The sequence below is a fragment of the Lutra lutra genome, chromosome 10 (genome assembly GCF_902655055.1).
Source record: "Lutra lutra chromosome 10, mLutLut1.2, whole genome shotgun sequence".
NCBI classification, from domain to species: Eukaryota; Metazoa; Chordata; class Mammalia; order Carnivora; family Mustelidae; genus Lutra; species Lutra lutra.
This window is the reverse complement of record NC_062287.1, coordinates 16,476,001-16,503,905: the sequence shown is the minus strand read 5'-3', so window position 1 is coordinate 16,503,905 and position 27,905 is coordinate 16,476,001. Positions and strand designations below refer to the sequence as shown.

Here is a 27,905-nt window from a genome sequence, read left to right as displayed (position 1 = left end):
GATCAACAGAGATCTAAATGGAAATCGAGATCAGAAAGGAAGAGGTAGTCAAGACTGTACTAGTCACAAAGAGGTAAAAAAGGATGAGAGGATGAAGACCAAGAAAGCGCCATTTGGTTGGCAGCTTTCTTTAAATGGAGAGAAGAAAGCCCCCAACAGGGTGTATGCACGGTGAGAAAGCTGGTCTGAACCAAGGACATAGCCACACCCAAGGCAGAGCTTCCAAAACTTTCCTGATGGCTGACAGCTTCTAGGCATGTTTATCAAAAAATATGAATTTCCGGGGCGCCTGGGTGGCTCAGTGGGTTAAGCCGCTGCCTTCGGCTCAGGTCATGATCTCAGGGTCCTGGGATCGAGCCCCGCATCGGGCTCTCTGCTCATCAGGGAGTCTGCTTCCTCCTCTCTCTCTGCCTGCCTCTCTGCCTGCTTGTGATCTCTCTCTGTCAAATAAATAAATAAAATCTTTAAAAAAAAATAAAAAAAAAATATGAATTTCCAAGTCTTGTCCTTGTCCCACCAATCAGAATTACCAGGGAGGAGAGTCTGGGAAGCAGCCCGAAAGATTCCTTTTTCTTTTAAGTAGGCTCCAACGCAAGGCTTGAACTCATGACCCTGAGATCAAGACCAGAGCTGACATCAAGACCTCAACTGAGATCAAGAGTCAGACGCTTGGGGCGCCTGGGTGGCTCAGTGGGTTAAGCCTCTGCCTTCGGCTCAGGTCATGATCTCAGGGTCCTGAGATCGAGCCCCACATCGGGTTCTCTGCTCAGCAGGGAGCCTGTTTCCCTGCCCCGCCCCCAGCTCTGCCTGCCTCTCTGCCTACTTGTGATCTCTGTGTCAAATAAATAAAATCTTAAAAAAAAAAAAAAAAAAAGAGTCAGACGCTTATCCAACTGAGCCACCCAGAGGTCTCCAAAGGATTCTTAAATCACCAAGACTATTTCAGTGTTTCTCAAACTTGAATGATCATGAGAATCACCTGGGGATTTGGCTACTCTGTAGGTACTGATTTTGTAGGTCTGGGGTAGGGCTTGAGGGTCTTCATTTTAACATACTCCCAGGTGATGTCAATGCTGCTGGTCTGAGAACCATGTTCCCACCGCATGGGGAACAAGACATATTTTTAATGACAATGGAGCAGACCAAGGCTTACTTGTCCCAGACAGGTAGGTAACAACACCTGACTCGTGGCAGCTTTTGTCTTTCTACCGCCTGAGGACCGGGTTCCTGGCTCCTTTCCACACTCACCAACAGATGGCAGCAGATCTAAACGTCATGTTCCATGAAAAAGCAGACTCCATTCCATTCCATCTGAACTCCCTACACGCCATGAAGAGCACCCTGTATTCACTCTCCCAAGATACGTAATTGGATCAGGTGAGCACAGAAAAGCTTCCCTTGACACTTCAGTATAGCGAGGGTGACTTCTCCCTCCGCTAGGCTCATACTATATATGATCTCTACTGTTCATTGGGCGCTTAAGATATGTTTTGTCTCACTATAGTTATTAGATTGTCTGGCATGGTCTTTTCCTATGTGTCAGTATTGTCTCCACAAGCTCTCAGAGGTCAGGGATCAAATACTACTCTTTTTCTTTCGAATCTTGACTTGCGGTTTGCTCATAATATTGAGTATGAATATTACTCATATTCATGTAATATGTAATTTTATTACATATTACATGTAATATGTAACTTACATTTAATTAACGTTAAATTAATTAAGTGTAAATTTAATTAATTAAATTAAATGTTTTTTTAATCAAATGCATATGCTATTTGTTTCACTTTTTCTTCCCAGGAACAAAGAACGCTTACCAGAAAGTGTTCATGGTCTGGAAAAGTTCTGTTCATACTTGCAAGTCTGCATTCATGATTTATCCCTTGAGAATCGTCCAACACATCACTAGGGGAAACTTCTCCTAGCCTGGCAGAGACTCCAGGGCTAACATGTACTTTATCCAGGACAGGATGGGAAGCCACGATGTAGGACATAGTATCCGCTGGTTACCAGAAGAGAGACTGGTTTTTCGAGACATTTGTTTACTTTTTTATGGCTAACCCAGCATCATTAGCTAATATGCTTCTCAGACACAAAATTCACAACTTTCTAGTCTTTCTTGCAGGTTAAAATATTTTGACTGGTTGAGACTCATACTTTAGTTGGTTTGTTTTTTGTTTTCTTTTATGTAGGCTCCACACCCAGTGTGGAGCCCAACCTGGGGCTTGAACTCACCACCCTGAGATCAAGACCTGAACTGAGATCAAGAGTCAGATGCTTAGCCAACTAAGCCACCCAGGTGTCCCTCATGTATACTTTAGCTTTGTGATTTATTGTGGATGCACTAGACTAGGTCTCTTTTGCAAAATGCCCCGTGAGCCTTGATCATCCTTCTTTTCTGAGCAAACATTTCAGGTTGCTCAGCTGTAGGTCATCCACACTATTCTCTCCCTAAAAGACTAATAATTATGCCCATATTCATATCTCTATCCAAGACCTCCCTTCTAAATATCACATTATTTCCATTTGACTCCCTGACATTTCCACTTGGATGTCTACAGAATTCCCTGTTTCCCAGATGGAATCCTTCCTAATGTACCCTTCCTAACCCTCTTCCCCAACCAGGGTTGCCCTCTCCCATTCTCCCCTTCTTCATAAATGATCCCTCTGACTACTGAGCTGCTCAAGCCAGAAACCAGATCATTCCTGAGCTTTCCTTCATCTTCCACATCAGTCTACAACCAAGACTGGTCGATTCAACTTCAAAAAGAACTGTTCACCTCTCACCATCTCCACTGTCACCCTCCTAATCTAAGTCAACATCACCTCAGGCCATTATCATCTCCGGATTATTCAATGGTACCCAAAACTATGTTCTGATCTTTCAACCCATGTGTTCATTTGCTCATTCAACAACTGATGGTATATCTCCTCTGTGCTAGTCAAAAGAACAGGAGAAGTTCAGGAAACACTCATAAGCAAACCTGCTACAGTAGAGGTATTTATTTTTGCTTAAAGATTTTATCTGTTGGGGTGCCTGGGTCGTTCCATGGGTTAAAGCCTCTGTCTTCAGCTCAGGTCATGATCCCAGGGTTCTGAGATTGAGCCCAGGGTCCTGGGATCGAGCCCCGCATCGGGCTCTCTGCTCAGTAGGGAGCCTGCTTCCCCATCTCTCTCTCTGCCTGCCTCTCTTTAAAAAAAAAAAAAAAAAAAAAATCTTAAAAAAAAAGATTTTATTTATTTGAGAGAGAGAGAAAGCACGTACACAAGTGGGAAGGAGGGACAGAGGGAGAAGCAGGCTCCCCACTGAGCAGAGAGCCCAAAGCGGGGCTTGATCCCAGGATCCTTAGATCAGGACCTGAGCCGAAGGCAGTTAACTGACAAATCACCCAGGCGCCCCTACACTAAAGATATTTATAAGGCATGATGACGCAGAAGAAGGGTCTGAGCACTAGGACGGAGCAGAAAATGTTAACAGGGAACACTGCATGGGACACATGACATTTAAACTTCGTTTTAGAGGATTACGGACAAAAGCTTTCTGGGTGTGGTGGCAGATAGAAAAGTAGGGCACTTTCGGGACGCATTGAGCACAGCCCAGAGTTGGGAGAGGAGGTGGCGATGTGACCGGTGGGGTAGGCAAGGGCCAGAGAACATGGGTTACTACAATGAAGTGGCCTATGTTCACCTGAAATTCATATATTGAAACCCTCACCCCTTATACGTCAGAGCATGACTGTATTTGGGGAGACGGCCTTTAAAGTGATGGGAAATTAACATGAGGTCATTAGGGTATGTCCTCATCCACTCCGACCGGTGCCCTTATACCAAGAAGACATTCAGACGCACGGAGACACACCAGGTGTGCACACGCACAGAAGAGAGACCACGAGAGGCGATGGTGAGAAGGTGACCATCTGCCAACCAAGGACAGAGGGCTCAGGAGAAAACCAACCTGCCAACACCGGCAGCTTGGACTTGCAACCTCCAGCCCATGAGGAAATACTTTTCCGTCGTGCAAGCGACCCCGTCTGCAGCACCTGGTGATGCCAGGCCTCGCAAATTATTATGGCTACTATCAACATGCACATGAGCTGGGACCTTATCCTGGAGGTAACAGGCAACCCGGAAGGGGCTTAAGCAGGGAAAGGACTCTTAGTCCATCAATTGGTCCCCATTCACAATGTGGGAACTGTGTCAGGAACCAGAAAGAAGTACGGTCCAATGGCTTATCTGAGAAATTGACATTTTACCGGAGGGACAAACAGGAGTTGCCCCCCCCCCAAAAAAAAAAAGAAAAGAAAAGGGCAGCAGGGCAAATACTGGTCTTCTAGACAAAGAGAACAGTGTGCGTGAAGCCTCTAACACAGGAAGGGCTTTGGGCACGCTGAAGAGACAGACACCAGGTCACAGTGGGGAGCTGGGGGAGACATGCGGATGGAAGGGGTCAAGGCTAGCTCATGCTTCCTAGGCCTCCTAGGCAAATGTGTCTCCTCTCCAGAGAATTCTCCTGGAAAATTCTCAGCCAACTGGAAGGGGTTGCTGGGGGCAGAAGCTGAAGCCACGGCCTCTGGTCACTGCCATCAGCCAGGAAAGCCCTCCCTGAGGCCCAGCTGTCTGCCCATCAACGCCAAGGTGACACCACCAAATGCATTTCTTCCCAGCCAGTGCTCTCAGAGACACCCAGGATTTGCATTTCAATTTGACTCCTTTCGGATGATTCCGCCACAGCTTGGAAATCGCTCCCCCTGTCATTCTCTCTCTGCGGTCCTGTTTTCCCTTTTTTCCCTCCACCCCTGAGGAGTGCTGTTTTCTTCCTTGACATCCTGCTCCTCGATGCAGAGAAAAGTCCTCTTTAACAGCAGTTTTATTGCCCGGTGATATTAACACAATGAAGGAAATCACGGCTAATTTTTATGAATTATCTCATCATCTGCAACTAATTAACAGCTGCTCCAAGAGAAGATGATAGGCTTCCCCTCCAAGACCCTCTACCACCGTGCCCGCCCCTGCCAGCAAGGAGGGTCCTCTGCTGGGGACGGGCACTTCCTCTCCAACAGGGCTCCCCCCTTCCAGCAGCGCTCCCCCCACCACCCCAGTTCTGCACCTTCCTGCCTGCCCCAGCCTGGAGAGGCAGCACCGGGCTGACAGTCACACTCTGCGGTCTCTAGGTAGCCTGTGACGAGGATGATTTAGGTTAGCTGGAAACTTTATTAAAATCCAATCTAAGTGGGCCGCCGCTGTGCTCTGTTCTCATTACCCTCCCTCTCCAAAATCAGGCCTTGGCCTCTGTGCCATGCTGAATGTGTCTATAAAACGGAGGGAACAGGCAGCCAACAGCTAAATGGCACTTAATCAGGGGATAATCTGGGCCCAGGTGGACAGTAAATACTTAGAGGGGCAGAATGAAAAGAGGGAGGGGAGAGGAAACAGCAGAGGGGGACAACGACGGGGAGGTTCACATGCATCTGTTGCAGCCTCAGGAGAGGGAGAGGAACTGCCCAGAAGCCCAGGGCTTCTGGCTGGAGGCAAACCTGGGGGACCACGGCTTGAGAAACGGAGGTCCAGAGAGGGGCCGTGACCCTGAGAGGCAGCAGGTGCACAGCCGGAGACTCATTTTCATCCTGGGCTTTCCTCCCAAGCTCTGAGCGGCCCCACTCGCAGCTACTGGACTGGCTCTCTGTTCCTCCTCCAACCTGACCTGACCCTGTGGGAACCCTCACCTCCAGCCCCCTGGCCTCTGGGCAAACCCCAGGCAGCCGCTGGCTGTGTCTGCAGGGATGAAGGGAAGGGCACTGAGGGAAGAGGAAGAAGGGTGAAAAAGCGTGAGGTCAGCCCACCCCACCGCGCAGGGGCGCCTCCCCGGTGGGGTGGGGGGGGGGAGCGGGAATCAGGCATCAGAGCCAAGCAGGGCAGGGGGTCCCTGAGATGCTGGGCGGAGCATATACCATCTCTAAAGGTCAAACGCTTCCTGCAGAGTATCCCACTATAACTGGAAAGGCCGGAGACAGGCACGTAGTAATGACAGGGAGGATGAGGGCACAGGGAGGGCGCTCCTGAAATCCCCCCTCCCCCCACCCCAAGTCTCTTTCCCTCCCTTCCAAACTCTGAGACAGCCAGTTCACAGCCTCCCTCCTCCCCCCCAACCAGAATGTTCCAGGCTCTCTGCTGTTCTATTTTGAGATGCGTAACTTAGCTCGTTTAGTCCCTGTTTCCTGCCCCAATGTCCCCATTTTCAAAGCCAGTGGGTATACAGTCCCACATGGAACAAACACGTCCCCCACAGCAGCCTGGGATCAAATGAGTCATCCATTTACTCATTCATTCCGCCAGTGTTTGTTTACCACCTGCTATGAGCAAGGCCAAGGAAGTGCAGGTAAAAAGAGAAATCAGTGCTTACAACTCCCATTGCCATGTCCCTGTGAGTCACACACACCCTGGGAAGCGGAGCACGGGAGAGGCCAAAGTCCCTGACATGGAAAGGGTGGTCAGGCTGGTGACCCAGGAGGAGCTCAGAGGTCACCAAGGCCTTGAATGTGAATAAAATCCCACCAGCCCGCAAGGTGAGAGGGTGAGCGTTTCAGGCAGAGGGGGCCGAGGCCCAGACACCTGATGGGCAAGCATGTTCTGGAGATGCCTGTGTGTCTAGCAGGTGGGAGGCATGCTAGTGAGCGGCTACGGGGCAGGATATGGGGAGGAGGGAGTGATACTGAGCAATGATGCCATCTAGGTCTGCAGCCTGCTGTAAAGGCTTCGGACACCCTGGAAAGAAGTTCGCACTTTCCTCTAGAAAGACGAAACCGGGAAACACTCAGGAAGTGAGAGGTGACAGCGAGGGTGGCCGGGGCTGGGAGTGGTAGCAGTGGGCGTGGAGTCATTCAGTGAGTCAAGCTCTCCTCAAAAGGCAGGTCCTGCTCCCCTCAGACATCTGGGTGGGGATGTCTTGGCTCTGGATCCTGGTGCATCAGGGCCTGAAGCCCCCAGGACCCTGCCACCTGCCACCTTCTTGGCTGCCATGCCCCACAGCTTAGGCAGAAGGGGGTCCCACTGTCTGAGTAAACGTTTACCCAGCACCCCGAATGGCACCTTTCCTGCCCCTCCCTAAGTGGCCCCCCAGGTCTGTGTCAGGTGGGTGGGCTGTGCCCGGGGCTAGAAGCTCATCAAGCACCATGGGAGAGCAGAGAGAAGCCAACAACTCCGATCTCCACACTGCTGGGCTCCAGGGACAAGAAGCTCTCCATTATCTTCCTGAGCTGTTCACTCAAGAAGTCAAGCTTCATCAGAAGAGGAGAAGGGTACTGGTTTTGAAGCTGGGCAGGATGGTATCAATGGGCATACAGTCTTCCGAGGCAGACAGGGCTCCAGCCTCACCGGCTGTGGGACCTGGGATATGTTATTGAACTTCTCAGAGCCTCAGCTTTCTCATCTCTAAAATGGGCCTGATGATAGGATTAAATAATTTTGATCAGCACCGTCCCTGGCATGCAATAAATACTTATTAAATGTTGCTATTATTATAAGGCTAGATATTTCTGGCCCCCCCAAAACCCAAATCTCACTCCAAACTCTTCTTCCCTTTTAGAGTGTTCCTTCTCACTCCCATCCCCACTCCCTCTACTTCAAAGAATTGCCCCATTTTATAAAAATTTCTTCAGCGAGGGGGTGCTTGCCCTGTCTTTGGGGCCACCTGCCAAGCTTCCTTCTCCATTCTCCTTCCCCTGGGGCCCTACGCTGATCTTACACAGCAAGCAATCTCTGGGCCCTCTCCTTGGTGGCTTCCAGGAAAAGCAACACCCGCTACATTTAACAGGGCTGAATAAATAGCGATCATAATATATGTTCAGCCATTAGCCGCATAAGTAATCAAAGATCACTGCCATATGATTCCTGGTTAAACATCATTTGAAACCTAATAAATAAGTGACTATAAATAAAGGCGGCACGCAGACTCGCCCCCTCTGAGCAGCGCAGCCTCTGCTCTCATTTTTAGCCTAAAGGTGCCTCCAGCACTAGTCCTACGGTTCAATTTCAAGTCTATTTCTCTCTCCCAAATGTCCACAAAGGAAGCCGGCAAGGGTAGGACCAGGAAGAGGGCTCAGGGGCAGCATCTGCCTTCTGCTTCCTTGAAGAAACTGAGTTGTCCCAGTGACCTTGGGTGGGTAGGGGGGGGAACAGACCTTCTTCATGCCTACCTTCTCCCCACACCTCTCCCTGGGGGCTTCGTGGTGGGCAGCAGGGCTGGGGGCAAGAAAGGGAGGTGCCTGGTGTGGAGGACAGAGTACAGGGTTGCAACCAAAATACTCTGGGTTCAAATCCAGGGTCCTCCAGGTTCTGCATGAGTGACCTTAGTCTCGCCCAGCCTCAGTTTCCATCCCTAAATACCAGCCATTATCAATCCTACCTCTGGAAATTGTTGCAAAATGTTAAATACATAATCCATAGGAATTGACAGGCACATATTAGACACTCAGTAAACGCAAATGTCATTGTATCTCCTGCGCTAAGGCCCTTGAAAGGGCTGGTCCACCACCCTAGCATTAAGCCCGCTTGAGATGGAAGCAGGAGAGGCATCAAGAAGCGCAAATGAAACCCAAAATGCCAATGTGCCCGTGGTTCCTGGATCACCATGTCCCCGCTGCTTGCTGAACCTTTAGCACTGGATGCCTCCCTGTTTCCTACTGCCCCATGGTTCCTTCGTGTCTGTGAGTCCTACCCTTCCGTATTTAGAACGTTAACAACATGTGCTCTGTCCTATATGTCCCGCAGACGTGAGCCCTCTACAGGGCACTGTCAGCATTCAGTAAGTACCCGGAGGTGGAGGGACAGGATGGACCAGCTTCCAGGTCTCCTAATTCCTTGCTCGGAGCAGCACCTTCCTATATCATGGTGCTCCTCAAACCATTAGAGGAAGAAGGATCTGTCCCTTTCTGGAAGGATGACAGGCAGAGTACAAGACAGTCTGCTGAGACCCTGGGGGACGTTATTGTCTCCGGGCCCTGTGGCAGGAAATAAACACATCACTCCAAGCCAGGCCCAGCAAAGCCCATGTGACACGCCCTCAGATAATACTCAGCTTGTAGGTTACTCCTTTAGAACCCTGACACGTTAAATCAACATGATGAAGGGCTTCCTGTTACACAGTCTCTCTCCCTCTCTGTCTCCCGGCTCTCTCTCCCCATGTGGTACAACTGCAGGCATAGTCAGATGGCCGTCCTCTTGGGTTCTCTGTACTCATCAAGGAAATGCACTGGCTTTGGTGCTCTGGGTTGCCTGGTTCTCCTGCGAAATGGTTGACCTTAACGGGAGTCAGGCAGCTTGGGCCAAGGATTAGACTGGAAAGTTTCCTAGCGCACGCACAGCCCACTGCACAAGGCACAGCTCGTGAGAACACTTTCGAGTGGCTCAGCCTCCCATCTTGGAGGCCGTCCAAGCAGAAGAGCAGAATAATGGCCCCCAAAGACGCCCACCGCCTACTCCCAGGAGCCTGCGAATGTGTTACCTTCCATGGCAAAAGGGGTTTTGCAGATGTGATTAAGGTTACAGACCCTGAGATGAGGAGATTATCCTGGATTATCCCAGTAGGCTCAATATAATCTCCCGAGTTCTTAAAATCAGAGAGCCTTCCCTGGCTGGGCTACCATGTGACAACGACTTGACCCCCAGCTCTGAGGAGGAAGAAGGGGGCCACGAGCCAAGGGATGCATCAGACTCCAGAAGCTGGGAGCAGCCTTAGCCAACAGCCAGCAATAAAACGGAAACCTTGATTTTATAACCGCAAAGTACTGAATTCTGCCAAAAACTCAAATGAGGAGGAGACAGACTTTCCCCTAGAGCCTCCAAAAAGGATACAGCTCTGCTGACACGTTAGTTTTTTGCCCAGCAAGAGCCGTGTTGGACATCAGAATTAGACTGTAAGATAATGAATGCTTCTTGGTGAAGCCACTAAATTCATTGTAATTCATTATGGCAAGCAATGGAAAACTACAGTAATAATAATTATGATTATTAACTATGGTAATAATAATTAATAGAACTACTGATAACTATTATTTATTGACCTATAAATTATCAGGCACCATGCTAGCTCTTTTGCATAAGTTATCACACATAAACCTCAACAATCATCCAGGGTAAGTAATATCACTCCCCTTTTATAGGAGAAAACGGGCGCCAAGTAATTTGTCCAAGGTCACATGCTGAAACTATAATTCAGTTCCAACACTGTTTGTCAATAAAGCCCATCCCCATTCTACTACCCTATGACAACATCCAAAAATTATGCTGGCCCCAATGTCGAGCAAATTGTTGCTCTTTTTATAGTATGTATTACTATTTTTTTTAAAGGAACAAAAGGAAATGAACTACTGTTTATTAAATATTACTAGATGCACACACCATGTATTTTACGTATCTCTTCTCAATTAATACAGTAACCTCCCACAGTACACGGTTATCTCCAGTGTACAGATGGGAAATTGAGTGCAAGAAAGGTTCAGTAATTTGCCTAAAGGAATATAGCCAGTAAGGGAGATTCGTACCTATGAATTTTTAATCCAAGAGAGGCACTGGCTCGTGACCCAAGAGGGAGACTCCTGCCCCAGGCTGGAACCACAAACCAACAGTGGCAGCCCTCCCAGAGAGCCTGGCCCACCTGTCCTGCTCAAGCCGGCCCCGGGGGCCAACGCTGCTCTCTGGGCCCATGAGGAAGAAGCTAATTAAGGATAAGGAGAGCTCCAATAGGAGGGATCGCAGATACCTTGACTCATCTCCACCAATGCCACTCACAACCACTTAACAACCTTAATTCCTTGGACATTCTTGGCGTCCAAATTGGCTCTGAAGGGGAAAGTCATATCAACCACGGTTTCCAGGTAAGAGTCCCCTTGGGTTCAGAAACCCCGAGGGCTCCAGAAAGTACAAGCAGCATTCCTTACGGATGGCCTTCGCACAGCTCGCCCCCTTGCCGCGTCTGTTGGCCTGAGACCCCAGGGTGGCTGCCCAGAGATTTGGGGGTTACCCTGAGCAAATCAACTCCCACACAGACAGGCAGCTGCTGTCACTCTGGGCCAAGCCCTTAGCACAGCTTCCTGCTGAGGCCCCCCGGGCTGTGTGCTTCCCTTTTCTGTCATCTCCGGGAAAATCCCTGTTCTTTCATTTATGAGCTGAAAGCTCAAAGTCTCATGTTGTCAGATCCCAGCCACCAGGGGGAATTTACGAGCATTGCCAGCCAAGTGGCATTCCCTCCCCTGCCTGTGTCACTCCCTGCTTAAAAGACCGCGTACTAGAAAAGATGGGGGGAAGCACATCTGGGGAGACACCACAGGTGTCGCAACATCACGGAACTCCAGCCCCAGGCTCTTTACCACAGGTGTCCTTGCACAGGTGACCCTAGGACATCCTACTTCAGGTCCTCCAACAGGGGCATCGGCTCTGGGGGCTGACAGCAAAGCCCAGCCTGTGAAGAGCCAAAGGGGGCGGGGGAGCATTTCACGGGAAGAGGTGGGACCTGGATGGGCTTTCCTTAACCTCCAGAGTGGTCAGCCAGGGCTTGGTGGGAATGGGTCCAACAAGGGGCTTGGAGCCGGAGCAGGAACTTGTGTTCAATTGGAAGCAGTTAAGGGGAGGGTCTGCCTCTGATCTGGGGGTTGCATACCCTGGAAAAAGAAGAAAAGAGAAAACCCATTTGGAGGAGGGTGACCAGGATGCTGAGAAGGAAGGAATGAAGGCAGTGATGATGGATCTCTGGAAGAAAGGAGATACCAGGAACTGTGAACAGTGTTTTGGAGCCCAGCGGTGCCATCACTGGGAAGAGCAGACACCCACTCTGAATGCTCCTGAGCCGCAGACAGGGCTGGGACAGGAAGTGGAAGACACAGACGGACACACAGATTTGGGCTCAACAGAAAGAAAAGACCAACAGTCGGTCTTCAAAGCGGAATGGGTTCGATCGGGGTCCCTGCCACCATCAGGATTGTGACACAGGTGGAGTACAGCACTGGGAACATCTGCTGGCAGACAACAGAGAGGTACCTTGGCCAGCAAAGGAGGCTGCAGAAAAGAGCCAGAAGCAGGTGGCAGGGCCGCAGCTGGGAGGGTGGGTCCAGATTCAGGCCCCCCCGGCTCTCAGAAGACGGAGACAAGCAAGGCCTGACCGTAGAGCCCTGGGGGAGCTTGGGCACCGCTGAGTGCCAGAGTGAGGTCTCAGACTTGCCAACGAGACAGAATCTTGGGCACTGCAGCGGCAACCCAGGTGGGGGTGATTAGAAGTCAAAGGCCAGGTGTTTGGATCTGAGGGAACGAAGGAAGACCAGCAGCCAAGATTCACTCCGATGCTGAGTCATTAACTGCTGGCTTGGGCTTCCTCAGAATGAGACTGAGGTTGGCCCAAGACCTGGAGTTGGCTGCAGGGACTGGAGAACGCAGGACAGGGAGCCAGCAGGGCTACTGCTCTGTCCCTAGCAAGGAACACCTGTTCAGAACCGCTTCTGTGTCAGGGGAGACCATCATCGTCTCTGCCATTGAATGGCAGGCGTATGGGATGCTCCTTTGGGACCCTCCCTGGGGCCAGAACATTCATTTGTCCGGTAGCTATTCAGCAAGTACTTTCTATACACCAAGCACTGTTGATGTGCTGGTGAAAGAGTAGGGAAGAAAAGAAAGAGCTTTTCCTGATGGGAGGATGCAGAAACAACTAGGACCGGTTTGCCAGGTGGCCATAAGCGCTAGGGAAAAAAATCAAGCAAGCAAGTGTGGGGGGGGGGGCGTTGTGGGGCAGGGCATGGCCTGCAGGGGGTGACGGCATGGACCAGGCAGATATCTTGGTGGAGCATGTGTTAGGCAGAGAGCACAGCACGTGCAAAAGCCCTGAGGTGAACACGTCCTTGCCTCTTCGGAGAAAAAGGCAGGGGATTACTGGGGTCGCCGTCGGTGTGGGTGAACAAGAGTCACCACGGTTAGAGAGGAGTTGGAAAAGTAACACAACAGTGGGGCAGACCGTGAAGAGTCCCATGGGACACTGTGGCTGTTTTCTTCGACTCTGGGCTGAGAAGGCACTTGGGGAGGTGCACTGACATGATCCAACTGACATTTTGAAATAAATTTCATTTCTTGCTGCCATTTTGAGAAATGAAAGTGACCAGGTGAGCAGGAAGCAGAGAAACCAGGAGAAAGGCTTTGTGGTAACCCAAGTGCAAGATGATACAGTCTTAGAATAGGAAAGCAAGAGAGAACTGGTAGGAAGTGGCTGGGCTCTGGGTATAGTTGGAGAGAATTTTCTGATGGAAAGGATACAGGATGTCAGAGAAAGAGAGGATGAAGCGTGACTCCAAAGGTTGGCATCTAAGTCCGAAAAGAGGGGATGGCATATTCCAGTGTATGGAGTGGGGGAGAAAGGAGGAGCGGCAGGCATAGAGGTAAACATCCAAACCTTGACTTTGGGTATGCCAAGTCTGAGTTTCTCTCAGACATCCACGTGGGGATGGTGAGTCATTCTAAGTCAGAAAAGTTGATTCCCCAGTCGTGCTCTTCCCTCTACTGCTGTGGAGCCCGAAGGAGAACTGGACCTGCCCGGGGCCGGGCCCTCCGGAGTCAGGGTGGGAAGGATGGGTAACAGGCAGGGACCCTCAGCTCAATGCGGAGTCTGGGATACACTGCCACCCCGCCAGGGTACTTGAGAGGGAAAGGGGGTGCTGCTCGCAGGAGTCTGGCGTTGCGGGAGAAGTCGGGGCTGGAGTTGAGAGGACGCGAGCTAGAAGCACGTAAAGCCCTGAGACCGAAGGAGATCACTAGGGGTGGGTGAGGAGAGAGGTGTGTAAGCATAGGAGCCTGGGGCACATCCCTATCCAGAGCTCAGGGAGACGAGGAGGAATCAGCAGAGGACACTAAGAGGGAGTAGCCGGTGAGAAGGGCAAGAACCAAGATGGAGCGTGACCAGAAGCCAAGAGCAAGAAATGTTTCCAGGGAGAGGGAGGGAGAGGCTACATCAATGCCAGTGAGATGAGGCCTCGGGACAGACAACCGGATGCGGTCCAGCGGGCATCATGGTGGGGATGATGTTCTGACGGGAGGAAGCTCCACGGAGAGGGTGAGAGGACAGGGAATGCAGACAGCTTTGAGTCAGTAATTCTCTTGCAGAGTTTCTGTGTAAAGGGGAGGAGAGAAATGGGATGTTAGCTGAAGAAAGATGTGAGGCTGGGGACGTTTTAAGATGGGAGACCCTTCGAATCCCTTAGCCAGGACCTGGGACTATCACCGCAGTGTGGAAAGTGCCCCTCGAGGGTGGAGAAGACAGACTTGCGTCTCTCAAAAGCTCTTAGGCTCATGGGCTAGATGGAATTCAAATAAGGGAGAGGTGGGTGCTCATCAATGAACACAGTGCAGTGCACACATGAGCATGCGCACGACTTGCCCCCGGAAAATTCTGGAAACAAGAGTTTCCCAACCAGGTGTGGAGCCCCAGCTCCCAGAAAAAGATGAATTTAAAGCAGGTTTTAGAAAAAGGGGAAAGATAGCATTTGGTGGAGGAGTGCAGAAGGGCGGGGGCCCGGGCAGGGGACAGCTGCCGACGGAGACAGGGTGTCCCCAAAGTCCTCTTCGTCATCCCAGCTGTCACTGTCCCGGCACTTACTACACACCTGATGCGGCTCGAGGGACTTTCTCTGGGGTCAATTATTGAACTCTCGTGAAAGCCTGAGCTGGGGACTGCTCTTATCCCATGTTATGGATAAAGAAATTAAAGCATCGAGATATTAAGTGCTTGCCCAAGGTCATACAACGAATAAAGAGTGGAGCTCAGATTCAAACCCAGGCAGTCTGGTTAGAGTTCTTTTTTTTTTTTTTTTTAAAGATTTTATTTATTTATTTGACAGAGAGAAATCACAAGTAGGCAGAGAGGCAGGCAGAGAGAGAGGAGGAAGCAGGCTCCCTGCTGAGCAGAAAGCCCGATGCGGGGCTTGAACCCAGGACCTGGGATCATGACCTGAGCCGAAGGCAGCGGCTTAACCCACTGAGCCACCCAGGCGCCCCCTGGTTAGAGTTCTTGCTCTGGCATCAACACCACACGATGCCAGAGCCTTCCAGAGCCAACCCCAGTGCTACCCAGAACACATCTGCCTCCCTTTTCCTCTTGCCCTCCACGCACCCATCAGTTTGGAATAGCTACAGACATCTGGGAGGCTCTGGGTGGAAAGGGCCAGGAGGAGGGGACACTGAGGGACCCTCTCATGGCCCACCACAAATGGCCACTCAACCCCAACACATGGAGGGAGGGAGGAAAGGAGGGAGAGGAGCTGAGGAGGTGGCTAATGTCTGCCCCTGGGGTAGAGTTTCAGAATGGACTTCAGACCCTCTCCTCTGAGAAGGGTCATGCTAACAGAGAGAATCTCAACTCCCATCAGGAGTTGTGGTGAGAGCGCCCCCATCAGGGCTGTGGTGCCTCCCGAGACCAGCTGGGTCTCCTGGGGCATCCCAACAGAAGTGCAAGCTAACCCCCCTCCCACCCACGCCAGTCTGGGCTCTCTTCCCTCTCCACAGCCCTCCTCATTAATGTGAGCTTAAACGGGCCTCACCAACCCAGCCACCATGACAGCTGGGCGCCATGACTCAGCTGGATGGAAAGAAACCCACAGGGAGACACAGCAGTACACCTGGGCAGTCTCACAGGTGTCTACAGCCTCCTGATACCCAGGGCTCCCCTGCAGCCGTGGCCCAGGCCCCATCAAGTTGACACAGAATGTGTGTCTACTCCTGCAGAGACCGGAGAGTAAGCGCGACCGCTGTCGTTCCTGGAGCCAAGCTGCAAGGCTGTGAGCGGGATGTGGGGGCTCTGCCGACACACACATGTGTATCCCACCCATTCAGGCTCACGAGCACTCGGGCACTTGGCTCACACACACTCAGCAGCTCCCACCAACCCCCCATGCTTCTCCAGCTCCCCGACCCGTGGCCGCAAGGAGAAGGAAAACACGCAAACAGGTCTACACTGACTAAGGAGAAAGAATTAGGAGGGCTATCTTGTCTTATCTGCCCTGTCCAAGCATCTGGGGCCAGATGGGGTCAGGGCTTAGGTTAAGCAGATGGCTGCCTCCATTCTAAGCCCTTATTAATGGTCGTTAATGAGGACACAAGGATAATGAAATGTCTCCCTATGGACATATGAGAACAGACCAAAGTATCCTTCCACAGAATCCCAGGTTCAAAGTGGCCTTCGAGGTAACATGTCCAACCCCCGGCTTTGAGGCTGAAATCCTTGTCCAACCCCTGTGGCCACCTCCAGCTGTGGGAGCTTCTGTCCCCAGAATGGCTCATCCCATCTGCCTGATAGACAGGTTTTGACTTCTCAGCCCAATTTCTCTCTCTAATTTCCACCGTCCCCACACATACCTGAAACCACCACAGGGGGAAGAAAACAGAGCTTGCTAAGTCATTTCAAGACTTTTGTAAACCATCTCACAGAGCTGAAGACAGGTTTTCAAAAGTCTGATGTGATACCGTCATGGCTGTTCTCCCAGACCAGATGCGTCTCTGCCGGGCCGGGCTTCGCCCACCAGAGCAGCAGCTCCTCTCAGGCACGTGCAGAGGGGCAAACTGAGAGCCCAAGGGAACCCAGGCAGCCACATACCAAAACTCATCTGAAAATCAGCTCTATTCTCTAGAACTTTTAGTTATGGAACAAGAGCCCCATTCCTTGGCTCTGATATCCCTACTTCTGGGACCTTTCCCAGCTTTCTCCCAAAGATCATTCACGATCTGTTTAAGAAAACACAACATTTGCTACCATTACTTGCCTATTCTCTTTAGCTCAGCCAGATTTCAGGAGGCCTTGGTGATGGTGTACGGGCCTCCAGTGGCTTTCAGTCCCACCGAGCAAGAACGTACGGCCGACAGGCTATTCAGGACCCCACCACCTTGGCTGTCCCCCAACTCTGCTCCCCAGAACTCCTCTGCTAACCCACCTGGGACATGCCCTCTCCTCTTCTCCCTTGGAGAAGCTTGGGCAAGTCACAAACTCCGTGAACCTCAGGACCTTCTTCCATTAGATGGGCTCACTCCCACCTGCATTGCAGGTTGTTGGGGAAATTGAACTAATACGGGTGTGAGAACACATTACACGTCACAAACCATGGCACAGAACTCTCAGGACGGCTGGAAGTCAGGAACTGTGGCATTGCTGGAGGGGCCCTTTGCTGGCTTACTTCACCTAATGGGGACCCCCAGTTTTCTTTATCAGTAACACGAAACCCACCCGGACAAACTCAATCCTCACACCTCAGCAGAAAAGACTACGGCCTGAAGTCATACTTCACTGATGGGTTCTGGAAAGGTGGAGAGAGAACTCAGACTTTGTGAAAGCATCCTGTATAGCACTCTTGGAAGGAGGCATGCTGCAGGCGAAGGCAAATGACATCATGGGCCTAGGGACTCCACACAGCACCCTGGCCGGGATGCCTACCTAAACACAGCCGGCCTCCCTGCCCCCTGACTACAGGTGTGGCAGCAGGCGTTGGGTGGGAAGCAAGGAGAGACAGCCTGGGGCAGGCACACATGCTTACAGACACACACACACATAGATCTCTTGATTTTTCGGTAAAATATCTACTCTTCTAATTACATATGTTGTTCACTTATCATTAAATGACACTGTTTGGTGTTTTTGAGCATTGACCAATTTCTGGGGAGAGAAATATCCAAAAATGGACTGGTCAAGCTCAACCTTCAAAACCATGCCATCAGGTCACACATCTAGCAAACATTAGGTGGGCACGACTCTGGGGCAGGCACTGGGTTAGACCCAGGAGTACAGACATCATAAAGACAGACACAGATCCCCTAAGGTGTTCAGCAGGGGAGAGATCGGTGTCCCAGAAATCTTTCCATATTCCCTCTCTAGATGACAGATGAAGGAGAAAGTCATCAATTTCTATTTGTCACTAATATGAAAGACCAATGGATTGCCTACCTGCATGACTCCATTTGGAAGGGAGATAAAAAGTTACGTGCCCATCAAAATTCCATAAATCACATCATGGGGTAACATTATTGAGGGGAGCCCACTCCTCAAAACAACAACAACAACAACAACAACAACAACAACAACAAAAAACAAAAAAAACAACCCATGGTGAATCCTTTCTTTGCAAGACACAGAATTCTGCTGGTATATTTGCATCTCAGTGTGTCAGATATATTTAATACACAGCAGAAGAGGATGAAAAAAATGGTGTTTTTAATTCTTCCCTCTTCCCTCCCCCAGTTCTCTTATTATCTCCATCTTTATAACATTTGACTGTTCTATATTTAATGTTCTCTGTACAGAACTTGGAACTCACTGGGGGAAACCAACCAAGTAAAAAACGGTAGTTGTAAAGTGCTTGGGTGTCCTAGTAAGGCAGAGCGTCAAATAAATCCAGGTCCCTGCTGCTTTACCAGCCAGGAAACTCTGAACTTGAGAGAGAAACACAACTGCTCCCACAACCTGCTCATGTGTCTCCTGCGCCCCAAGCCCGTCGGGACTGTGTCCCATGAGCAAGCCTCTCAAATCCCCAGGCCTCAGTTTCCCCGTTGGTCAGATGGACTTTCTCTGTGCCCTTGGGAAATGATTTGCAGGTAAAAGAATCCAGAGAGAGCTGGAGAGGACATAAGGCCAAGATTCCCTCTGTCAGTTCCTTTACTGGGTATAACACGGGTGTCGTTTACATGTGTGTTCTGATAATGGGACCGCCCTTATGTCTCCAGGTGTACCAGCTGCGGTGGCCCAGAGTAGAAAGAGACAGCTTTGGAGACAGGTTCCAATTTCAGTATCTACATGACCTTATGAGTTCTTTCAACTCCCCAAGGCTTCATGTCTTCATCTTAAACATCAGGTGGTTAATTCTGCCATGGACATTGCCGGATATATGTGAACTACGAAGCCCGGGGCCTGGAAGAGAGGAAGGCCTTTTTGAGTGGGAGGGGCTCTGGTGATTATTACCGGGCCCCCAAGTCCTCAGTGCTCGGCACAGAGTACTCAACAAACACCTGTCAAGGGCACTGGTGAATGGGTAGTTGACTCGCTCGGTCTATCACAGCCAACGTCAGCATTACAGCCCAATGAAGAGCCTCAGCCCATTCTTATGTGTTCCAGATAAGACCCAGCACATTTTCTCCTTCTCCTTTTTCTCCTTTCTCTTCCCCTTCCTCCAATCAATCTACCCCTTTAAGCATACGCAAGGACTGTATGTTAAAACAAAGATACCGAATGTGTTCTTGGGGAACCTGGTCTTGCAAGGGGCCGCAGATCCGTCCACACACCCCAGTCACTGAATCTGAGCAATCCATTCACATATGTGGAGTGTGTCCAGTGGCCAGTCGTCCTTGGAGTTCAGAGTCTGGTGATAAGTAGAGCACGACCCAGCAGGTGCTGGAACAGGTGTTAAGTACCAGGGAATGGGAAACACGGCAGGAAAAAGAGGATTTCTCCCCGGGACGGACAGGGAGATCATGAGAAAGGACTTTGCGGTGGGAGCTATTTAAGCCTGGGAGGATAGGGATGGGGGAGGAAGAGGAGGAGAGGGAGGGGGAGAAGGGGTAGCTGTGGTAGGAGTTTTCTAAGAAGGAAGAGGAGAGGGGGAGGCGAAGAGGAAGCAGACGCTCGTGGAAGCAGTTTTCCAGGAAGAGAAGCCAGAATGGGGAGAGCAGCTCCCCTGCACGGGAGGCAGATGGGTAAAGCCCAGAGCAAAGCTTCCTGGTCTATTTGGGTAACAGTGAGTAGTTCAGAGGGGTTGAAATGTGGGCCAGGGAACGAGTAACAGGAGACAGTCTAGAAAGCTGACAAATACTGAGTACTTCATGTGTTTGGGGCAAAGGTAACATTTGCTAATGTCAGGAACGGGATGGAGGAAAAGCAACAGAGACAATACCAGGGGTGGCCAATCTCCTCCCCAGCGGCTGGTGAGCCCGCAAGTGGGTGGCCAAGCGATCAGGGCAAGAGCGGTCAATGACTAGTGGCTCTAGCGTGGGCTGCCACCAGCCCGGCCACCTACTCGCGACACCCCCTTGGGACCTCCTTCCCCATATGTGAAATGAGTGGCTTGGAGAATGGGATCTTCAGAATCCTTTATTGCTCTAAGAGAAGACGACAGTCCCTCCAAGTAATACAGGGCGGGAGAGATGGGGTGGGGTCCCCTTCTGAGCATTTATTAACTTGTGTCTCCCACAGTCATCACTCAGAGGACCCAGAGGGACAGAAGCAAAATCAAAAGACATTTTCAGAAGACGGATGACTGAAGGGGGCTGACATATGTGTGAGAGTTTGGGGAATTTATGTGGGCAGCCTCACGGTCATAAATAAAATCCCTTTCTCTTACCCAAAACCTCATTCGGGGGGTAAACACTGGGCACCGTAATAGACAATTTGGCTGGATCTCCCGCCCTGCACCTCACTTGAATGAAAAACAGCAGTGCCCGGGCAGCGGAATGGGTTCGGCCGCCTCTTTGCAAACATCCATATTGTCACCGGCAGAGGAGCAGGGCTGAGGACAGAGCAGGCGGGACAATTCATCTCTGGGATTCCTCATCCTTTCTGCAGCCTCGCTCTCCCCGCTATCTCTCCTGAGGCTGAGGGGTTTGGAAGGAACCCTGGAAAGCACCAAATGCAGGGAGAAGTGACCCCTGGAAAGGGGCGAGGGGAACCGCACCCCTCCCTTTCCCGTGTGCCTCTGGGGGCCACGGGAGACGCCAGCCCCACCAGCGTCGGTCCGGCCCATTGTGCTCAAGGCTGCCTTGCTGCCAGGCTTAGCTACTTGTTTTCTTGACCTACTTCTCTTCCCCTCCCCGCCTCACTCCAGATCCCCTCTGGAGCCCACAGTAATTAGCACCTTTCTGTTCATTAGGTTCAGGAGACTTGAAAAACCTCCTGGCTCCCAGGATAACCAAGGAGACGGGGGAAATGGGTCCCGGCATTGCGGCTTTTGGTTTTGCCTTTCTTTTCTGTCCCTCTGTTGGCTTCACTCTGCTTCCTGGCCTCTGTGAGAGAGGAGGCCCGGTTTGACCTTGCCAGCCAGCAGGGCGCCTGGCTGGAGATGGGCTGAAAGTGGCCTGGCGTGAACCAAAACAGAGGGCCAACAGCGTCTTGACAGCACTGGACAAGCAAAGCTCCAGGAGTGGGTGCGGGAGCAGGAGGGGTCCCTTTGAAGCCCTCCACTGTCAGCGTCACAGCCAAGAGAGGGATCTGTCAGCTCCACTCTCTGCTCCCCTCCTGGAGAACCAGTGTCAGGAGAGCCAAGGCCTTGAGGTGCTGCCTTTTCTGGCTCAATCCCTTTCCGCTTCCCATTAGCGACAAATGGAAATTGATGGGTTACCGCTTTATCTGCTCATTTAGAGGGGGAGAAAACCTCGCAGCAAACGCTGAATAACTGTAGGCATCTTATAAATTAGGCATCTTAAGGATACGAACCGTTTTGCATTGCTCCTAAGCAGAATTAAATTAGGTTTTGAAGTTCGGTAAAAACGAATGGGGAGAGGGAGGGAAGATTTTGTTTTTAATTCCTTGCCTTAAAGCATGCAGAGTGGTGAGCTGAGGGCAGGGTGAAGGGAAGAACGAAGTCACCTGTCTGCATTTCTGATTCCAATCAGCCACTGTTGCATATGCATGGAGAAGTGGGCCCAAGAGTCCACACAGGGCAGCCCCGAGACCTGCAGCTTGGCTTCTGGCCAACGGTGTGGGCCTAGCCAGGGTCGCGGCTTCTGGCCTGCCTCTGCCCACCCGGGGCCTCCTGCCCACCACCAGCAGGCCAACCTCTAGGACTCTGGACCAGTCCTGGTTGCAAGCAGCTTAAAAGCCAATCTCCTAGGACTCAGCGTCAAGATACCTTCCTTCTTAATCAGCCTCTAACACTTTTAAGTTCAGGTCTAGGATCTAGGATCCTGCCTTGTTGGCAGTATCCACTTGCCTCACTCCCCACCCCAGTCTGGGAAGAGGCGCATCACATGGGTACTTATCTGCAGAAGCTACCTAGGTTTGAGTCCTGCTGGGGCTCTTGTCTCACCTTGCCCCAGGGCTCCTGATGTTAATTCAGCCTTCTTACAACCAACAGCCCATCCGCCTGGGCTTCTCACTGCTGTACCCCAACCCACCTGTCCACAGTGACCCCGTCCCCCATATACACACAATTCCCCCAATCCATGACAGCCCACATCAGTCCTGGGCCATCAGACGGCCCAACCGCACAGTGCACACTGGCATAAACTCTCCTTGTCCCTGCCGTCGGGGCTGTTTCCATATGACCCACATTAGCAGTGCCCAAGCCTGTAGGGAATGAGGCTCACACTGTCGTGGGGAAGAAGAGGCACCTGGCTTTCCAGGCACTCCTGCATTCCCAGGGGAGAAAGGCCTTGCTCCGGGACCAGGGCTGCTGCTGGGGCAGGGAGCAGCACAGCCTGCCTGCCCCTAGAGTGGGCGTCCCCCCAGCAGCAAGGCCAGGGAGAGAATGTGGGCCACTGCAGCGGCCTTGCGTCCCTCTCTAGAACCAGGGAGAACCCACACACCATGTCAAGGGCCCTGCCAAGCAGCCGGCCAGGGCCCCCGAGAGCTCTCCCTTACTAGATCTGAGGCACACTCTCCAGGAAGCCTTCTTGGATTGATCAGAGACCAGGAGAGGTGATCTCTTCCCTAATCCTGGATTTAAAATCCCCACATCCATTCCCACCCTCCTGCTTCACCCTTCATGTGCCAGGCCGAGTCCGCCACAAACCGTAACAGGGACTCCGCGTCTCTGTTCTCCCCACAAGGGGGCCGGACAGACTGACCGCCGGCAGGATCGGAGCTGTGAGCCCGGCCCACCCCCACCGCTAGCCCCGCTGAAAACTCAGGGAGGGCACAACGCACGAGATGTCCCCCACGAACACCCGGGCTCCGGGCGGGGGCATCCCCCAGAGCTGGACTGCCCCACTTACCAATTCTCAAGGAGTGCGGGCTGCAGGCGACCATCACTAGCCACGCGGGAAGCAGCACCAAAGGCGCCGAGAGGCGGGGCATCTTCTATAAATCCTCATGGAGCCCTCTGCTGGTCTGGGCATGACATAACTCTGCGGGAGAGCGGCGGGAGGGAGCAGGTGAGTCTGACGTCCCTGCCAGGTAGCGACCCACCCAGCCCTGCCACCAAAGCTGCCCCGTGGGGAGGGCTCGCCATCCCCTGCAGAACCACTGGCAGGGAAACCTCCAGGCCAGCTCCAGGCCAGCTCCTTGGTCCTTGCTACCAAGGCCAGGCCCACAGAAGGCTCATGTTCTAACCCCAGCCCCCCTGATCCAGCTGGGGGTTTGGGGGAATAACTCTGACCGAATAATGTAAAGCACTCCACGGTTCTGAAATCTCTAACTGGAATGAAAACCCTCGTCTGTTCTTAAGAAACAAGAGCCATGAGTGAGCCAAAGAGGAAGGGGTGGCGAGACTATGCCATTGCCCTGGAGACATGCTGTATGCCCTGCTATGCTCACTGGGGAGCAGCGTGGGGAAGGGCCTGGGTTCAAGTCCTGATCCTCCACGTGCTAGCGAGGTGGCCTTCAGGAGGACTGTTCTGGACCCCTCAGCTCAGTTTCCTCGCAGGTAAAACTAGCCTGGCATCTCTCATGTGGGAGAGCCGAACCACAGACGGAGATAACAGGGGAAAAGCAGCTGCGCTCAGGCCTGGCCTAAAGGATGAACTACACACCATCAGTCCCTCCCCAGCCCAGATCGAGAGGTCCATTCTCAGCAAAAACAGAGGGTAGAAGCACACAAACCAGGTCATCAGCTGGTTTCCGCATCTGCTCCTGCTACCTGCTGGAAATGACCCCCCTCCCCACACTTTCTCCACCAATCTCCATTCCTCCTGGGGCCAATGGGCCTGATGTCAAAACAGAGCCTTGGAGGGGACTGCCTCCCCTGAGACAGCATGGGTACTGTCCCCTCCCTGAGACCACCAACACCCTGAGAACAGAGTCTGCAGCCTGCCAGCCATACACCATCAGTGGGGTCAAGGCAGAGCTAGTAAGCACCTGGATATGCTAGCCCCTGGTCACCATTGATTAGGAAAGTAGTATTAAAATTATTCCTTCCCCCACCCAATCCAGACAATCCAACAGAAAAATGGGCAAAGACTAGAACAGACAGTCCACTAATAACTGCATCCAAAAGCCTATAAACGTTGGAAGAGGGTCTCAGCATCCCTGGGCATCAAAAAATGCAACTTCAAACCATAGTAAGAAACCACTAAACACCCACCAGAATGACTTTTTTAAAAAGACAGTATCAAATGTTGACAAGGATATGGAGCAACTGGAACTCTCGTATGGTGTCAAGGCAAGTGTAAGTTGATAGAACAGATTTGAAAAACAGCTTTATGCTCCCGGAACCCAGAGCTTTACTGGTACCATAGGGACCCTGTAACCCCACAATAAGCCTATCTCCAACAGAATGTATGTGCTCAGATGTCTTAGAGATGTATTAGAATGTTCATAGCAGCACTTTGCACTTCCCCAAACTGGAAACTACCCAGCTGTCCAGCGGCAGAACAGAGAAATAGTGTGTATCCACACAACAGAATGTTCCATTGAAATGAAAATTAATCATCAACAACCACGTGTCGAGATTCAGGATGAATCTCATGAACATAATTGGACCAAAAGAAACTAGGAACAGAAGCATACATGCATACATACAACATGATTCTTTCTATAAAAAGTATAAAAAACTGGGGTGCTTAGGTGGCTCGGTCGGTTAACTGTCTGCCTTTGGCTCAGGTCATGACCTGAGATCAAGCCCCTCATCAGGCACTCTGAGGCAGGGAATCTGCTTCTCCTTCTCCCTCTCCCCCTTCCCCCTGTTCCTGCTCACTCGTGCTCTCTCTCAAATAAAATAAATTCTTTTTAAGAAATGTAGCATAAAAAACTATTAGAAGCCTTGCTGGTGGGTACACTTGGGGTAACAGGAAGGGGCATGTGGGGTCTTCTGGGAGTGCTGGCAATGTCCTGTTGCTTACTCTAGGTACGATCCTGAAGATACAGCACCAAGGCCCCCTTCCCAGCAAGTGTGTTCAGTTTGTGAAAACTCCCTGAGCTGTATACTTAGGATTATATTCACTTTTCTGTGTGTGTGTGTGTGTATGTATGTGTGTGTTGCACACTTCCATAAGTCTTTGTTTAAGCATCACACACTTGATGTTCCAGCCACACCCAGCACCAGGCAGCTCCCTGTACACCCCTGGTTCCCTCTGCCTGATGCTCCTCTCCCCGACCCCTGCCATTTGCCAGAATCCAGAGCCCCTCTATGAGTTGCTGTGACAGCCTATGGTGATTCTTACAGCATTTTCTCCCATTGCTGGGAGAAATAAAATATTTCTATTTATTTTATTTCTCACATTGCCATGTGCCCACACATGGAACCAGTGTGGGCTTAAGGTCAAGGACAGGTGCCGGCCTGCTGTTGATTCCCCAGTCTACTTATACACAACAGGTGTGCAGGACGAACTTGTTCGATAAATAGAAGGGCTCAAGCAATCACCTGCTATTGGGAGTCAGAATTAAAGAAAGGTAAAGGACTGGGGCGCCTGGGTGGCTCAGTGGGTTAAGCCTCTGCCTTCAGCTCAGGTCATGATCCCAGGGTCCTGGAATCGAGCCCCACATCGGGCTCTCTGCTCAGCAGGGACCCTGCTTCCCTTCCTCTCTCTACCTGCCTCTCTGCCTACTTGTGATCTCTGTCAAATAAATAAATAAAATCTTTAAAAAAAAAAAGAAAGAAAGAAGGAAAGAAAGAAAGAAAGGTAAAGGACTAAGACAAAGGCAACTCTGCTGTTGGCAAATCAGGCCCAGAATCTCCGTCCTATCATTCATGGATGTTGATGTAAGGACAGAATTACAGCACACACAGTCTCAAGGGAAGCCTGACATTCTTACTCGCTATGGATAAAGTTGATTGTCCAGTGACGGTCTCCCCACTGGAATGCAAGCTCAAACAAAGGGAGTGAGGCAAGGAGCAGAAATCTTGTTCGTCTGTCTCCTTGGGGCCCAGAACAGGGCCTGGCATATATTACAGCCTCAATAAATGTGTGTTGAATGGATAAATGAATCGGCTGTCAAAGAGGAGAAAACTGTAAAAATCTGGTTAGGCTGTATAAAAGCAATACTAACTATGATCATTTATGTCAAATGCCTTCCATTGCCCGATCAACACGCCACTCAGTAATTATTATTCAAACTGCTAAAGAGGTGTCAGATTAGCCTGTGTAAATTCTCTTTGATGACACAACTACACTCCTTCCGTGCAGGCCTGCCTCCCGTCGTTCGTGGCCGTGAAGCCTAGCTGACTCTGGAGACCGCACATAAGGACAGCAAGGACGGAGGTCCTGGGCTGCTCTGGGGCCTCGACTGTATGATCTGGGACACAGAGATGAGAAATAATCTCTTCTCAAACCTTACAGGAATCAAAAGAACCATGGTGGTTCATGATTGTAAGGCTCGTTGGTTTGCAGAATTCTTTCCACTGTCTCTTTCTGCTTTAATCCACAGGACAATCTCAATCACATCAAGCAAGCGGAGTCCAAGAAAGGGGAAGGGCCTAGCTCAAGGTCACGCAGCCATCAGGAGGCAAAGCCCCAGAGAGCCAGGTGTCTGACTCCACTGGCCTTTCTTGTATAGCTTTACTGTTTGTACATAAGAATAAGCGAGGAAGCTTGCAGATTCTTCATCAAAAAGCACAAAGAAGGAGGAGGAGTCAAGATGGCGGAGAAGTAGCAGGCTGAGACTACTTCGGGTAGCGGGAGATCAGCTAAATAGCTTATCTAAAGATTGCAAACACCTACAAATCCAATGGGGGATTGAAGAGAAGAAGAACAGCAATTCCAGAAACAGAAAATCAACCACTTTCTTCAAGGTAGGACTGGCGGAGAAGTGAATCCAAAGCGACGGGAAGATAGACCGCGGGGGGAGGGGCCGGCTCCCGGCGAGCGGCGGAGCAACTGAGCAAAATCAGGACTTTTAAAAGTCTGTTCCGCTGAGGGACATCGCTCCAGAGGCTTAACTGGAAGCCCAGGCGGGGTCAGCGCGGCCTCAGCTCCCGCAGGGTCGCAGAAGGATCGGGGGTGTCTCAGTGTCGCAGAGCTTACCGGTATTAGAACGGGGAAGCCGGCTGCAGAGACAGAGCCGAAGAGTGACTCTCAGCTCAGGGTTGCCTTGAACCGGTCGCAGGCTCGGTCAGCTCAGAGCGCGGCCGGAGGCCAGGGTGACGGGAGTCGTTTGGCGCTGTTCTCTGAGGGCGCACTGAGGAGTGGGGCCCCGGGCTCTCGGCTCCTCCGGGCCGGAGACCGGGAGGCCGCCATCTTCATTCCCATCCTCCAGACTCTACGGAAAGCGCTCAGGGAACAAAAGCTCCCGAAAGCAAACCCGAGCGGATGACTCAGCGCGGCCCCGGGTAAGGGCGGTGCAACTCCGCCTGGGGCAAAGACGCTTGAGAATCACTACAACGGGCCCCTCCCCCAGAAGATCTACGGGAAACCCAGCCAGGACCAAGTTCACCTACCAAGGAGAACGGCGGAATTCCAGAGGAGAAGAAAGCAAAGCACGGAACTCATGGCTTTCTCCCCATGATTTTTTAGCCTTGCAGTTAATTTTTTTTTTCTTTTTCAATTTTTTTTTCTTTTTCTCTTCTTCTGCTAAATTTTTTTTAACTTTTACCGTTTTCTTTTTTTAACGTTTTTTAAATAGTTTATCTAATATATATATATTTTTTCCTCTTTTTATATTTTTTCTTTATCGGCTTTCTTTTTTTTAATAGTTTTTTTTTCTTTCTTTCTGAACCCCTTTTTACCCCTTTCTCCCCCCTCACAATTCAGGATCTCTTCTGATTTGGCTAAAGCATATTTTCCTGGGGTTGTTGCCACCCTTTTAGTATTTTACT

The 27,905-nt window shown here is 51.1% G+C and overlaps 1 protein-coding gene across 2 annotated transcripts in view; it reads right to left on the bottom strand.

The window, feature by feature from the left end:
- Positions 1–27,905, bottom strand: part of GRIK4 (glutamate ionotropic receptor kainate type subunit 4) — a 422,274-nt gene that overhangs the window by 267,165 nt on the left and 127,204 nt on the right. For both annotated transcript variants that reach the window (XM_047693414.1, XM_047693415.1), the window contains exon 3: positions 22,930–23,061. In XM_047693414.1, coding sequence (XP_047549370.1) covers positions 22,930–23,011 — 82 coding nt within the window. In that variant the 5' untranslated portion in view covers positions 23,012–23,061. The remainder of the gene's footprint in view (positions 1–22,929; positions 23,062–27,905) is intronic.